Source organism: Schistocerca cancellata, chromosome 4, assembly GCF_023864275.1.
Source record: "Schistocerca cancellata isolate TAMUIC-IGC-003103 chromosome 4, iqSchCanc2.1, whole genome shotgun sequence".
Lineage (NCBI taxonomy): Eukaryota > Metazoa > Arthropoda > Insecta > Orthoptera > Acrididae > Schistocerca > Schistocerca cancellata.
The window spans coordinates 58,208,863-58,223,912 of NC_064629.1; the positions used below are offsets into that span (position 1 = coordinate 58,208,863).

The 15,050-nt window shown below is 38.2% G+C and overlaps 1 protein-coding gene across 1 annotated transcript in view; it reads left to right on the forward strand.

The window, feature by feature from the left end:
* LOC126183811 (kinesin-like protein KIF3A) overlaps positions 1-15,050 on the forward strand; it is a 118,242-nt gene that overhangs the window by 88,654 nt on the left and 14,538 nt on the right. Inside the window, exon 11 of the mRNA XM_049926059.1 lies at positions 5,392-5,628. Within this exon, the coding sequence (XP_049782016.1) occupies positions 5,392-5,628 (237 nt within the window). The remainder of the gene's footprint in view (positions 1-5,391; positions 5,629-15,050) is intronic.

Consider the following 15,050-nt stretch of genomic DNA (forward strand, 5'->3'; position numbering starts at 1 on the left):
AAAGGTAGAAAAATGTTAGTTAATGCAGATGAATAGGAAAAGCTAACCTATAACGTTAGATACAGCATTAGTAGTGTGCTGCTTGACACAGTTGCGCCAGTTGACTATCTAGGCATAATTTCGCAAAGCAATATGAAATGGAATGGGCATGTAAGGATTATAGTAGGGAAGGCAAACATGCGACTTCGGTTTATTTGGATAATTTTAGGAAAGAGTAGTTCATTTACAAAAGAAATACCATATAAGACACTAGCGCAACACATTTTTGAGTGCTGCTAGTGTTTGGGATCGGCACCAGGCTGGATTAAAGGAAGGTATCGAAGCAGTTATTGGTAGATTCGAACAACCCACAAGTATTACGAAGATGTTTTGGGAGCTCAAATGGGAATCACTGGAGGGAAGGTGGTGGTGTTTTCTAGGAGCACTATTGAGAAAATTTAGAGAACCAGAATTTGAGGCTGACTGCAGAACAATTCTACTGCTGCCAGTTTTTTGCACAAGGACCATAAAGATAAGATTAGAGAGATTAGGGCTAGTACAGAGTCATGTAGACAGTTGTTTTTCCCTTGCTCTATTTCTGCGTGGAACAGAAAAGGGGATGATTAGTAGTGGTACAGGGTACTGTCTGCCACACAGCATATGGTAGCTTGTGGTGTATGTATGTAGATTTAGATGTGGTGGCCCATGTCAGTGGTGTGTGTCGCTTTGGATCTCAAGAGAAGATCTCTGGTTTCTGGCATATACCTGAATAGGTAAAGACTGCCAGCCTTGTGAGATGAAGCAGAGCTCATCATCTGTAACATCATCAATAGTACTGATGGCGGATCTTTGGTACAAAACTGAGTGGAGGGTCTGAATCAGGGGCTCAGATGGTTCTGGAACTGTGTAGCTTGCAGATTTCTTGACTTGCGCCATAGGGTGGTGGGGTATCGAATTCTGCTTAATAGGTCAGGGGTCCATTACACAATGGAGGCAGCTGCATGGGTAGTGGGGGCTGTGTGAAGTGGACTGGGCAGTTTTTTAGGTTAGAGGTCCTCGGAAAAGAATAAAAATGGCTTCAGTCTCAGAAGTTGCAGGTCAGATGCAGGAAGACAGTAGACCAAGAAACAGTAGATATTATAGTCATAAATTGTTGTGGCTGTCTTGGAAAAGAACCAAAGTACCAAGTGCTAATAGAAAGCACTAAAGCTCAAATTGTAATGGGTATTGAAAGCGGGCTAATGTCAAAGATGAGTTCAGTTGACATTTTTACAGAGGATCGATGTTCGGAAAGGGTAAATTAAATACAGTTGTTCATGGCATGTTTATTGCTGTTAGAAGTAGTTCATCTTGTAACAAAATCGATGATATAGATAGTTCTTAGGAGTTAGTATGAGCAGAGGTTATACATGAAAACCAGGATAAATTAATAATTGGTTCATTTTACTGACCCCATGGTGCAAGTTCAAAGGAACAATGAGGATCATCTCAGATTGGTTAGGTACCCCTCTCATACAGTTATAGTTGGTTGTGACTTCAATCTGCCCTTGATATGTTGGTGATAAATACATTTTCCTAAAATTATATTGAGCAATTAGTTCACAAGCCCACTTAAAGTGTAAATGATTTTGAAAAATAAGTTATCTAGTGCAGTTTGCAGCAAGACTATATAAAGTTACTTCCAGATACATAAAAAATAAACACAAAATATATAAAATGTATCTGTTTAAAAAAGCACATAAAAATTTGTTTCATGCATTGCTAACAGTCTCCACTCCTTCTGAACTATGTACGTGTAGACCAGATGCAGCTTAAATTCAAGGAAATGATATTGACAGAGTTGAGAGATTTATGTCAAATAAATTAGTAACAGACAGAACTGATCCTCCATGGTACATAAAACAGGTCAGAACATTTTTACAGAAGCGATGATAAAAGCATGCCAAGTATAAAAGAACATAAAATGCACAAGATTGGCATTTTACAAAAGCTTGAATTTTGATGTGGACTTCAATGTGAGATACTTGTAATAGTTTCCAAAACGAAACTCGTGTCTTGAAATCTGGCAGAAAATACAAAGAAATATTCTGGTTGCATGTGAAGTACACCAGTAACAAGAGACAATCTGTAGCTTCAGTGTGAGATAGCGATTGTAACGTTACTGATGACACTGTAGAAGAGTTACTAAATATGGTTTTCCGAAATTCCTTCACTGAAGAAGATGAAGTACATGTTCCAGAATTTAAAATGAGAACAGCTGGCAACATGAGTAACTTAGAAGTAGATATCCTTGGTGTAGGAAAGCAACTCAAATCACTTAATAAAGACAAGTCTTCTGGTTCAGATTGTATACCAATTACATTCCTTTCAGAGCATGCTAATATAATAACTCCATACTTAGCAGTCATATACAACCGCTCGCTCAACAAAAGATCCATACCTAAAAACTGGAAAGTTGCAAAAGTCATAACAATACTCAAAAAAGGAAAGAGGAGTAATCTGCTGGATTACAGACCCATATCACAGAACGTCAGTGTGCAATCAGTTTAAAAAAAAGGATCTATTGACACATAGTGTGGATTCAGATAATTTCGTTCTTGTGAAACACCACTTTTGACATCATTCCAGACAAGCAGCTTCTAATCAAGTTGCTTGTCTATGGACTGTCATCTCATTTGTGCAACTAAATTCGTGATTTCCGTCAGCAAGGCTACAGTTGGTAGTAATTAATGGAAAGTCATTGAGTAAAACAGAAGTGATAGCTGGCATTCCCCAAGGAAGGGTTCAGATCCTCTGCTGTTCTTAATGTATATAAACAATTTAGGAGACAAGCTGAGCAACCATATTGGTTTGTTTGCAGATGACACTGTCATATACCATCTTGTAAAGTCATCAGAAGATCAAAACCAATTGCAAACTGATTTAGACACGGTACCTGTATGGTGCAAAAAGTGGCTGTTGACCCTGAATAATGAAAAATGTAAGGTCATGCACATGAGTGCTAAAAGAAAGTACTAAAAGAAATCCATTAAATTCCAATTACACCATAAACCACACAAATTTAAAGGCTGTCAGTTCAACTAAATACCTAGTGATAACAATTACAAGTAACTTAAACTGGAATAGTAACATAGATAATTGTGTGGGGAAGACAAACCAAAAGACTATGTTTTATTGGCAGAACACTTAGAAGAGGCAACAACACAAAATAGTGTGTGTCATGGATATGATATGAGAGTTGGGGTGGCAATCATTAAAACAAAGACATTTTTCATTATAATGAGATCATTTTATGAAATTTCAGTCAACAAATTTCTCTTCTGCATGCAGAAATATTTTGTTGGCATCCACCTACTAAAGGAAAAATGGTCATCATTGTAAAATAAGAGAACTCAGAGATCACCTGAAAAGATATATGTTATCATTTTTACCACTTTTTGTTTGAAAGTAGCACCATAGGGAAATATTGTGAAGGTGATTTGATGAACCCTCCACCAGGCAGTTAAGCTTGAATTGCACATGTAGATGTAGACTACATCTACATAATGTAGATGCAGAATGGCATGCCACACAAGTAAATTTTTGATAATAATTTGATTCAGAACAAGCAAATTCAGCTGTTTTATCTTGTCTCTCATGAGTGGTACAACTGTGTATTGTTATTTTCTGAAATAATTATCTTTCAGTCTGGTACACCGGGTTGTAATATAAAATCTTGTCTAAATCTTATCTTTAATGATTCTTGTAGTTGACATGTGGAATAATCGGGTCTACTGCCGGATGTTTGTGTCACTCTGGCACAATATTTTGGCCACATAACTCGTTGCAAGGCAAGGCAAGGCAAGGCAATGAGTTACGTGGCTGAAATATTGTGCCAGAGCGACACAAACATCCGGCAGTAGACCCGATTATTCCACATGTCAAGATCTCGCCAGGAAAGCCTGAAGAGTTACATTCTTGTAGTTGCTTATTAAAGCATTCAATCGCACTAATGATTAATTGTCTGCACCAGATAAAAGAGCTGTGCTTTTGGCATGGCAAATTTTTCATAAAATTTATGTATTGTAATTGAGCATTGGAACTGGAAAAAGAAATGGATGACATTTTGGTAGTCGCTTACTATACCATCTGATATAGTGGGCTCTGAACTGTGAAGTTAAAATCCTGGTCCATTTGTTCTGATTTAGGTTTTCTGTGGTTCCTGAACTTAGATTCCTGTCTGGTAGTATGTCCCTCAAACGAAATTTTAAATCACAAAAAAAAAAAATTATGTATGATGCATATTGAAATGCACAAATCTCACTTGATGGTAGGTCCTAGAAATTATAACTTTGGGTAGCTCCTAATCTTAGGAATGAAATAATTAATTTTTCGTTTTACTCTCCAATGGAAAATGTCAAATTTACCATATGCATTTCCTATCTTTGGTGAGGCCTTTGTCTTGATATTAAAAATTACTATGATGACTCCTGGGATATATCAAATGTAATGCAACTACTGCACTCTCAGTTAAGATTGCACAGTTAAAACACAGCACTTGGTTGCAAAATGCATTTCAGCATAATATTGGGGACCCATGGTGTGTGATTCACCATGTAGGCTGTTTTTGTCTTCAAACAATAGAAAATTCGAACTACACAAAAGGGAACTTTTTCTACAGTATGTGTGTAGTTTTTGTCACCTATTTTCTTTTTACATTTCTCTCTTCTGTTGTTGTCTACTTAGTCTTCCCCATTCACTCAACCGTCCATTTCAAGTACAACAGGTTTGATTGTGTGGCATCTGATTCTTTTATTGCAAAGTACAGTTCAGCTTGTTAAACTACAACTGCTGAGGGTCCCTAAGGATATTTGGTATTATATGGTACTGGAATGACATGATATAAACCCAGCCCTATGTATGCTATATTGTCTAAGATGTAGGCAAGGAACATGGGATACCAAATGTTCCTTGGGGCCTCGACATTCAACCGTAATGTTGCCTACTGAACTGGTGTGGAAGTTGGTTACCTGGAGCCCGGTCCCCATTGCCACAAAAGCAGTTTGGTAGTTCTTGCCACAAAGAGGCTATCTAGTGATCAGTGCATAAGTACGTGTAGCTCTGCATGGTCATTTCACTCATTATTGGGAGTAATTCATATGATAAATTTTACTTTTCTCCCAAGTTCCATTATTTCTGGATTCAAATACTTTTATTAATTTCTGGGTGTTTAATAAATCTCGCTTTGACTTCTAATAAAAACATGATTATTTGTTTGTTAAAATTGTGATGTAATTTCAGTGTGTATGCACACTTTGCAAAACCATGTAGAAGTTTCTGCCAGTTAGTTGGTAGGACAACATTCCACTTATTTTAGTGAAACCACTAGGAGTGTTCATTCATATTGTTAGTGACAAAAATTTGTTACGACAGGCAGAATTAATTGACATGGAAGAACGTTATTCGAGTTTACAAGAGGAAGCTGCTGGAAAAACTAAAAAGTTGAAGAAAGTGTTTGCCATGTTGATGGCTGCAAAAGCAGAGCTAAATGACTTGCGGCACGAACAACAGCGAGAAATGGAAGGACTTCTGGACAGTGTATTTAGCCTGACCAGGGAACTGAAGCTTCAAGAAACTATTATCGATGCTTTCATCCCAAAGCAGTATCAGGTTAGTTGAATGAATGTAAACAGATCATTATTATTTTTTATGCAGTTTATAGCTTAAGTAGTGTAAATTATGGTACAGGTGGTTTCCCTTTACCTTCATAGGTATACTTTTTAATATCCTGTATAAATGGCTTTACAGCTTTAATTTATCTGAAAACAATATTACAAACTCAAATGTAAAAAGAAAATAGAATTTTTAGCTTCAAAATAAAAATATAACAGCACTTGGATCACTGTTGAATTTATTTTGTTTAGTGAAATATCAAGCTAATAATAGTTGCAGTCCTTTTCAGTAAATTTTGAAATTCCATGTATTTCATATCTCAATAGCAAACCTGCCAACTTTTGTGGTTTATCTGAAATTTATGGAAATGGTAGAATTTTATGGTTTTATGACTTCGCGGACAAAAATTTGAAATGTTAACATTCAGTAATCACCCCACTTCTGCATAATTGTTTGCATGTGTTAAAAGCAAGTCTACAATAAGCAATAACTCATTCTTTGATATGATTGATACTTTTATTCATGTGATGTTTGTGTCATCTTTGGATTTAAAGCCAAAATAACAGTTCTTTTATGTGAATCTTACATGTCAAAAGAGTCTGCTCCACAAATTCTTTGTTCCGCTCCATTCACTTGTCGTGATTTAACCCGTATTCTTGGACCATATGTGAACTAATGACATTCGTTCCATATGTGTGTGTTTTTTTACCATGTGCATATTCTTTGTTCACAAGGTTGGTACCATTTTCATTTAATGGTTTAAGACTTTTTGTGCATGTTTCCAATGAAGTGTTGACTGTCTTGAGTGTTTATGTCAAAATTTTATGTGACGTTCAGTGATCCATGTTCCTTTCGATGTTTCAGTACATATCGAGATATTCATTCTCAGACATTTTAAGATGCTCTATTCCTATTGCAGGAACAATAAACAAGAAACAATACTTCTAGACATTTAAATAATCATATTCTGTTGATTTTCCATGCATACTAAAATAAAGAAAGGGAGAAACATTTGCCTTTTTCACAGTATGTGGATGTGATATTAATGTTGCACATGGTGGAAGAAATGATTTAAGTAATCATGTGAAGAGCGGTAAACACATAAGTTATGTTAAATCAAAGGAAGATAACAAGAAATCAACACCTTTTTTGCCAAGTCTGGAAACATTTACAGTGACTTAATTAGGGCCAAGTGTCTGTTTAGTTCCTCTCTGGTTGGAACACAATGTGCCCTTAAGTGTGGCTGATCATCCTGGTGCTTTATTTAAAAAGATGTTTCCTACATCAGAATTTGCAGAGAAATATAGCTGTGGTCGCACAAAAACAACATGCATTGTAAATAAGATAGCAAAAAATGCATCATCTGAAGTTGTTAAGTGGCTTCAGAGCGAACCGTGTTATTTAGCAATGAATGGAAGCAGTGATGCGAATGCCAAGGTGTACCCTGTTGTTTTTACATTCTATGATATTCCACGGGAAAAAGTAGTGAACACTGTGCTATCCATACCAGCATTAGTTGGGAACTCAACAGGGTGAAACATAGGTAACCTGATGTTATCACAGTTGAATTCTCATAACATACCAATTGAAAACTGTGTGACTTTCGATAGGACACAAAAATGGGGTTTCAGAGATTCTCAAGGAAGTTCAACCAGGTATTGCCATCATAGGTTGCATTTGCCACCTGATTAATTCAGCAGCTGAAAAAGGTGCTGGAAGATTACCACTTAATATGTATGAGATCCTTGTTGATATTGTCACATAGAAGGAGGTGTAATTAGATGAATGACGAACACTAACTTCACTTAACGAAGGTTTATTCAGCACTTGCACGTACAAGAGCACGGAGCAAACTGCCTCCAGCCCGAACACATACAGTATATGTACAGCTAAAGAACATTCCAGTATATTAATTCTTGACATTTGTGGATACTTCTAAAATACTCGAACCGAATATAGAAATTAAAATTGTACAGTCCAGGTGAGTTTTGAAGTCACGACCCTCCATGCAACAGTTTAGTATCATAACCACTACACTATGGCGCTACTCAGCTTCGTCTGTGACATTGCTCCCTCCTTAAGAGAACAGCGTCTCATGTTATGTCCTCCTAGTCTGGGCACGAGTCATCAGTCCTGCATACTCCAACTCCTGATGACTGATTCTCGCACTGGCGGTGATTCTCTTAGAGCTTCTTTTGCTGCCACACTCTTCGTCACCTTTCCACTTGTTGCCTTTTACTGGAGCTTTGAATTTGCCCTGAGTTGCAGGATCCTTATAGGGCTTCATTCGAAGGACGTGGACCGTATCGCTGATCATTCGTTGTCTTGTGTCAGGATCGAAATCTTCAACTTCATAAGTAACATCAGACAACTGTCTTACAACCTTATAAGATCCAAAGCAGTGCCTGAGGAGCTTCTCACAGAGACCAACCTTCCAAACAGGAGTGAAGATCCAGATGAGGTCACCAGGCTGGTAGGCAACAGGGCAGTGGCTCGCGTCATACCTTCGGCGATTGTTTTCTTGAGCGTGCAGCGTGCAGAGTTGAGCTAACTGCCAAGCTTCCTGAGCCCTGGTTAACATCTGGCTGATGTAGTTGTCGTCCGCATCATCAGGATGTAACGGGAACACAGTGTCCATCGTCGCAGTCGCCTCACTCCCATGCACCAGGAAAAATGGCGTAAATCCTGTCGTGTCTTGTTTATCAGTGTTGTAGGCAAACGTCACTAAAGGTAGCACCTCATCCCAGTTGCTCTGCTCAACATTGATGAACATTGATAGCATGTTGGCCAAGGTGTTATTAAGGCGTTCAGTAAGCCCGTTAATTTGCAAGTGGTAGGCAGTCGTCATGTGATGAGTAATGTTGCACCTACGGTTTACCTCTGTCACAAGATTCGATTGAAAAACTTTCCTTCTATCAGTAATTAACGACCTTGGGGCGCCGTGTCTTAATACAATGTCTTTCACTGTGAATTTGGCAACCTCGGTTGTTTTCATGGCTTTTGTAATGGCATAGCGTGTCAGATAATCAGTGCAAACAATAATCCATCTATTGCCACTAGTAGACATTCGAAATGGTCCGAGGAGGTCTATCCCGACACGTCGGAAAGGTGTTTCAGCTGGTGGAATTGGTACGAGTCGGCCAGGTGGTTTCTGAGGAACTGCCTTTCTCCTCTGGCACTCTCGACAGTGCGACACACAGTGACGGACACTCCTAAATAAACCTGGCCACAAAAATCTCTTGCAGATTCTATTGTATGTCCGGCCTCAGGTGTGTCATGGAATTTCTGTAGAACATCTAAGCGCATGTGTTTAGGAATCACTGATAGCCACCTCTTTCCAAATGGATCAAAGTTTTTCTGGCAAAGTAATCCATTAACTACCTTAAATTGCCCTTTCACACCCTCTGACCGATTTAAGGCAAGCGTAATTTGATATATCGTGGCGTCCTTCTTCTGGTCAGCAGAGAGATCCTGGAGTGCAGCGAGACAGTCACTATCTTCATCAAAGTCTTGATGGTCTTGCACAAGGTTTCTTGAGAGACAGTCGGCATCTAGGTGTTTTCTTCCATTTTTGTACACTTTGCTAATGTCATACTCTCAAAGATGTAGTGCCCACCTGGCGAGTCTTCCTGTTGGATCCTTAAGACCTGCCAACTGACAAAGTGAATGATGGTCTGTAACAACTGTGAATAGCCTTCCATAGAGATACTGTCAAAATTTGCATATGGCTCAGATCACAGCAAGAAGTAGTTGAGTAGTTTCTCTCAGCTTTTGTAAGTGTCCTAGAAGCATAGGGTATAACCTTCTCTTTTCCATCCGAAATTTGCAGCAAAACAGCACTGATCCCATACCCACTGACATCTGTGTGTAGTTCTATAGGTGCTCTCTCATCATACAGACCAAATATAGGGTCAATCGTCAGAGCTTTTGGCAGCACATCGAAAGAATCTTGTTGAGCATCACCCCAGATGAATTTAGCATCTGCTTTTAACAACTCTTGGAGTGGCCTGGCTTTGCTACAAAAGTCTTTGATAAAACAACGCTAATAAGAACATAATCTGAGGAAGCTTCTCACATCTCTAATACTTTTAGGAATAGGAAATTCTATTATAGATCTCACCTTTTCTGGGTCTGGCCAAACAACTTTGTTTGACACAAGGCGTCCAAGTATTTAGATTTCTTTTGATCTAAAGAGACACTTTCTTGGATTAAGTTTCAGTAAGCCTTGTTGGAGACACACAAGAAAGGCCCTCAGTCTTTTTATATGTTCATCAAATGTCTTTTAGAACACTATAATGTCATCTAAATAACAAAGACACATCGTCCACTTCAGGTGACTTAGAAGATTATCCATCATCCATTCAAACCTTGCTGGTGCATTACACAAACCAAACGACATTACCTTAAACTCATACAGGCCCTCAGGGGTGACGAACGCAGTTTTCTCACGATCAACCTCATCTGCTTGCCAGTATGCTGAGTACATGTCCGTGGTTGAGAAAGACTTAGCCGCCTTTAGACAATCTAGAGTATTGTCAATTCGTGGAAGAGGATAAACGTCCTATTTAGTTATCTTTTTAAGCTTCTTGTAATCAACATAAAAGCGCCAACTGCCATCCTTCTTCCTGACGAGAACCACTGGTAATAACCGTGGGCTCTGCAAAGGCTAAATTATGTCATTCTTCATCATTTTCTCTACCTTGTCGTGAATTATACTACATTCCCTTGCTGACACATGGTATGCTCTCTGTCTTATTGGTTGATGTCACGTAGAAGAAGGTGTAATTAGATGAGTGACGAACACTAACTTCACTTAATGAAGAAATTAAAATTGTACAGTCCAGGTGAGCTTTGAAATCATGACCCTCCATGCAACAGTTTAGCATCATAACCACTACACTATGGCGCTACTCACCTTCTTCTGCAACAGTATATTTTATTTCTTAGAGAAGAGTGTCAAAAGAAAAGAATGCCTTCAGAAATTTGAGAAAATATATGGTAAAGAGCCAAAGAAAATTCTGAAGCATGTATATACTAGGTGGTTGTCTTTAGGCAGATGTGGGATCTGCTCTTGTCTTTGAGGAGGAAGTAATATTATGTACCCAAAACATTTCCACAATCTTGATGTCTTTCAGAATACCTATAGTTGAACAAAGTGGATCCAAAGAGCATCAGAAGAAGAGAATTCTTGATTCTTCTACTACACATGCCTCTAAAAGAATAGCATATTCTTCCAAATGTGACAAACCCACCCTAAAGAGTAAGACTTCTGCTACAACACATGAGGAAAAATTGTTTGTGTTCCTATCCTCAGACTTGAACAAGGCATTTTGCACTTTTCTTCATGTGACAATTCCTGTATTTGACAAATTGAATATTGCCCTTCAGACTTCTTCCCCACAAGTCCACTTTTTATTAGAACTCCTAATGGATTTGCTAAAGCAGATGTTCACCAAGTTTGTTAATTTCAAAATTGTCAAAAGCTCCTCATTGCTTGAAGTTGAGTACAACTTGGCTCAAAATCAAAGAAGTGATGATGGGTTAGTTACTGGCACTCAGCCTTTATAATGAACTATCTCCAGGATACCGATAAATCCCTTTTCTTTGCATCCATGAGAAACTACTTTCGTACTGCCTGTGACTGCATCATCAACAAGTTTCCACTCAAGAGTGATGTGTTAAGGCATGCTGAAGCTTAGACACTTGAAGATGCACAGTTTTCTTCCATTCGTTTTTTCTAGGAAATGTTTCCTGTCATGTTATGCGAGGAAGAGAATGAAACTAGAGATGAAGTGGTGAATAAGATTCAGAGGCAGTTCACAGCTCTTCAGGTAGATGACACTGGCTGCAAATCAAAATGCTGCAAGTGATTCCAGTTGGGCACAAATATCAATAATTTGTGGAACTAATGAACTTCTTAAGTATAACCGAATTTCTAGAGTAATTCTCTCTATTCTATGACTGTAGCAATGCTGAATGTGAATGTGTTCTCAACATTGTAAAGAAAAATAGAAGAGAGTTCAGATCATCCTGTTCAGTGAATCTCTGGAGTCTCTCTGTTTTGAAGACCAGGAGTTCTGATCCCTGTTATGACAAAACTTTTTCTCAATACTTTGTGCAGGCAGCTAAAAAAGCCACTACTATGACTTTAAAGTAGAACTAGCATATGACTTGCAGTGTGTATTATACAGGGTGTAGCAAAAAGAATCGTCCGATTTGGCATGTCTATATGTCAATGCAGTATTCAAATTGTTCTCACACTGTAGCGAGAATGTCTTGAGTTACAGCTTCCACACCTGCTGTTATACAATGTCTCAGTTCAGTCATTGTCACTGGTAATGGAGCCACATAAACAGAGTCTTTTATAAACCCCCACCAGAAATAATCATATACGGTCATGTCTGGTGACCTTGAAGGCCAGTAATGTGAGGCTGAATCATTTGGTACAGTGCGATCGATCGATCATTCAGTAATCCTGTAATTTAAAAATTCCCACAGTTCCAGATGGCAGTGCCCCATCCTGTTGTTAAATGAAGTCATTCAAATCAGTTTCCAACTGTGGAAAAGAAGGTTCTCAAGCACATTGAGATATGTGCTCGTCACTAAACACTAAGTGTGGAAGAATGTCATCCTCCAATTTGCCTACAATGAAATTACAAAACTCCACAGATTGTTGTTTGTCACCTTCACAGAGAGCTTGCAGTAGCTGAATTTTGTATGGTTTCATGTGATGCAGCACACGCCAGATGGACATCAGGGGCATGTTGAGCTGTCGAGCTGTGTGGCGAATGGATTTCTGCAGACTTCTTGTGAAACTATGGCAGATGCGTTCGACGCCTGTGTCATACACTCGGGGGATGGCCCAGTGATGGGCCTTTACACAAACAACCTGTTTCTTGGAATTGTTCATGCCATCGTCTGATGCTCTGTGCTGTAGGAGGATGCGCACCATACCTAGTACGAAAGTCACGCTGAACCGTTATTACTGACGTGCACTGTGCAAAACATAGAACACAAAATGCTTTCTGTTGTCTCGACACCATATGTACTAGAACTGAAGTGGGTGGACAGTGCTGCAACCTGGCAGGAACCATGTAAAGCTCGAGAGTTTGCTTTTTCCAACAGTATGTTGTCCACACACGAATAACATAATAGTTACAATTTTTTTAAGACTGGATGATTCTTTTTGATACACCCTGTATTATTTCTTGCCTGTGTTGTGTTAAACAAGTTTTATTGTGTAAAACATTTTTCAATTATCACATATCTTGCTTAATTTATCGAGGAAGTCCTGTTATGTATGCTTCAAACCAATATTCGCCACACCTGCTGCTGTTTAACATGGATTTCTTCTTGATTGCTATGTTCATCTACAAATAATTGACCTATGATGTAAGTAGATGTTATTTCATGGAAATATCCTGTTTAAAGCAGGAATTATTGTATTTTGTAGCCCAGAAGTATTATTATTTTCGTCAAGCTGGGGGTCTATCGAAAACCGTTAGATTTTTTGTTGCACACGAGTTTTACTGATAGGCCTTTTCAAAATTTGGCAGGTATGCAATTGCTAGACACACTCCTAAATGAAATATATCATAGAAATAATTATGCTAGAAGACTGGCATACATCACTATTTTTCTTTTACTTTTCAAAACTCATAGCAAATACTGTCCTTCTTTGTCTTCCCTGTACACACAGTGTTCTGATTTAGTTATGATTTACTTCATTTTAAAGCTCCATGTGGGCTGTAATTTTGTTTCATGTCCAGTAATAATTTCTTCTGATCATTTAAAGTAGTTTTCATGTCACCCGCACTGCACTATCATAGTCAGCATTTGATATTATAATGAAAAAGCAAACACATAATTAGCTTTTACTTTTTTATACAAATTTTCCATGTTTCACTTGTTAGGAACACAAATTAAAAGTTAAACTGTTTGATCACTCCTTTTATCCAAACATTTGCTGACCATGTGTGCACCTCGGCTCTCCCTATTGTATTGCACTCTGCGCACAACTTTTGTGCACCAAAAGTATAAAGAGGTTACTGTTATTCCATATTAATGTAAAGTTATCGATTCTGTGATGCTGTATGCTATGAGATTTTGAAGGCAGTGAAAGACAAATATTTGTGTCTAGATGATACTGTTTATTCACTCCCTTCCCACTTCTACACTGAAATATGAAAAACAGAACAGTGCAAAATCCAGTTCTATAAAAGTTATAGCTTCTCGAAACACCCAATATAAACTGAAAAAACATATAAATGAAAAAATAGTTACTCGCCATATATAAGCGATGTTGAGTCACAGACAGACACAACGTAAAGACAGCTAAACAAGTAGCTTTCAGCCAAAGGGCTTCCTTCTGAATTAGACAAAACACACACACACACACACACACACACACACACACACACACACATATTCATTCATGTAGACACAACTTCCACACACATGATGACCAGTGTCCAGTCTGGCTTCAGCAGCCAGAGACAGTGGTGTATGTTGTCTGATTCAGAAGAAGGATGTTTGGCTGAAAGCTTACTTATTTAGCAGTCTTTTTGTTGTGCCTGTCTGTGACTCAGCATCTCCACTATATGTTGAGCAGCAATCTATTCTTTTCATAATATTGCAATATTCCATCCTGGATTTTCCATTGTTTGAAATAAATGGAAAGACTTTAGATATGTTCAGATTCTTAGTTCCCTAACTTGTGCTTCACTATACAGGAAAATATAAATCTTATAATTAATTCATTCCCCTAACATGCTATTGCTACACAGTCTAAGTCATCTGCTGTTGTGTAATGGCTGTAGTTGCCGGCTGACAATGAAATGCGAAGGAAAACTCGGACTTTCTTTCCAATCGTGGTGATTGTTGACCTTGTGCATACAAGTCATTGACCCAGTTCCCTGTGCTATCAGTCTTACAGCTTGAGATCTGCACTCATAAAGAACAGGAAATATAAAGCAGCTGAATCGCTAATGTTAAGTCACTGATCTGTATACTAGTTCATCTAACATCTAAATCCCAGTCTACCTTTCCAAGTCAGATTTTTTTGTACTAATTATCAGTAAACATATGGGGGAATGTTCCAAAGAGAGAGCTAGAATTGGGGGAGGGGGAGTTTGAGAGGCTGGTATGTGGAATGAAGAACAGGATGGGAGAGAAATGCAAACAACAGATAAGTCTTGCAGAGATTTATATTGGGGGTCATGTTTTCTTCAAATTATATAGTTTTATTGAGCTATTGCCGGTAAGTAGCATTGATACACGTTTCTTCTTCCTTCTCTCGGTATGGATTGATACTTCCCTTTAGCTCAAAATTCAAAAAATGCATGCATTCTGTCTAGAAATTGATTCACAAACTTCATCTTTACTTCCCATCTGTACATATTGCCACCAAAACATGACTT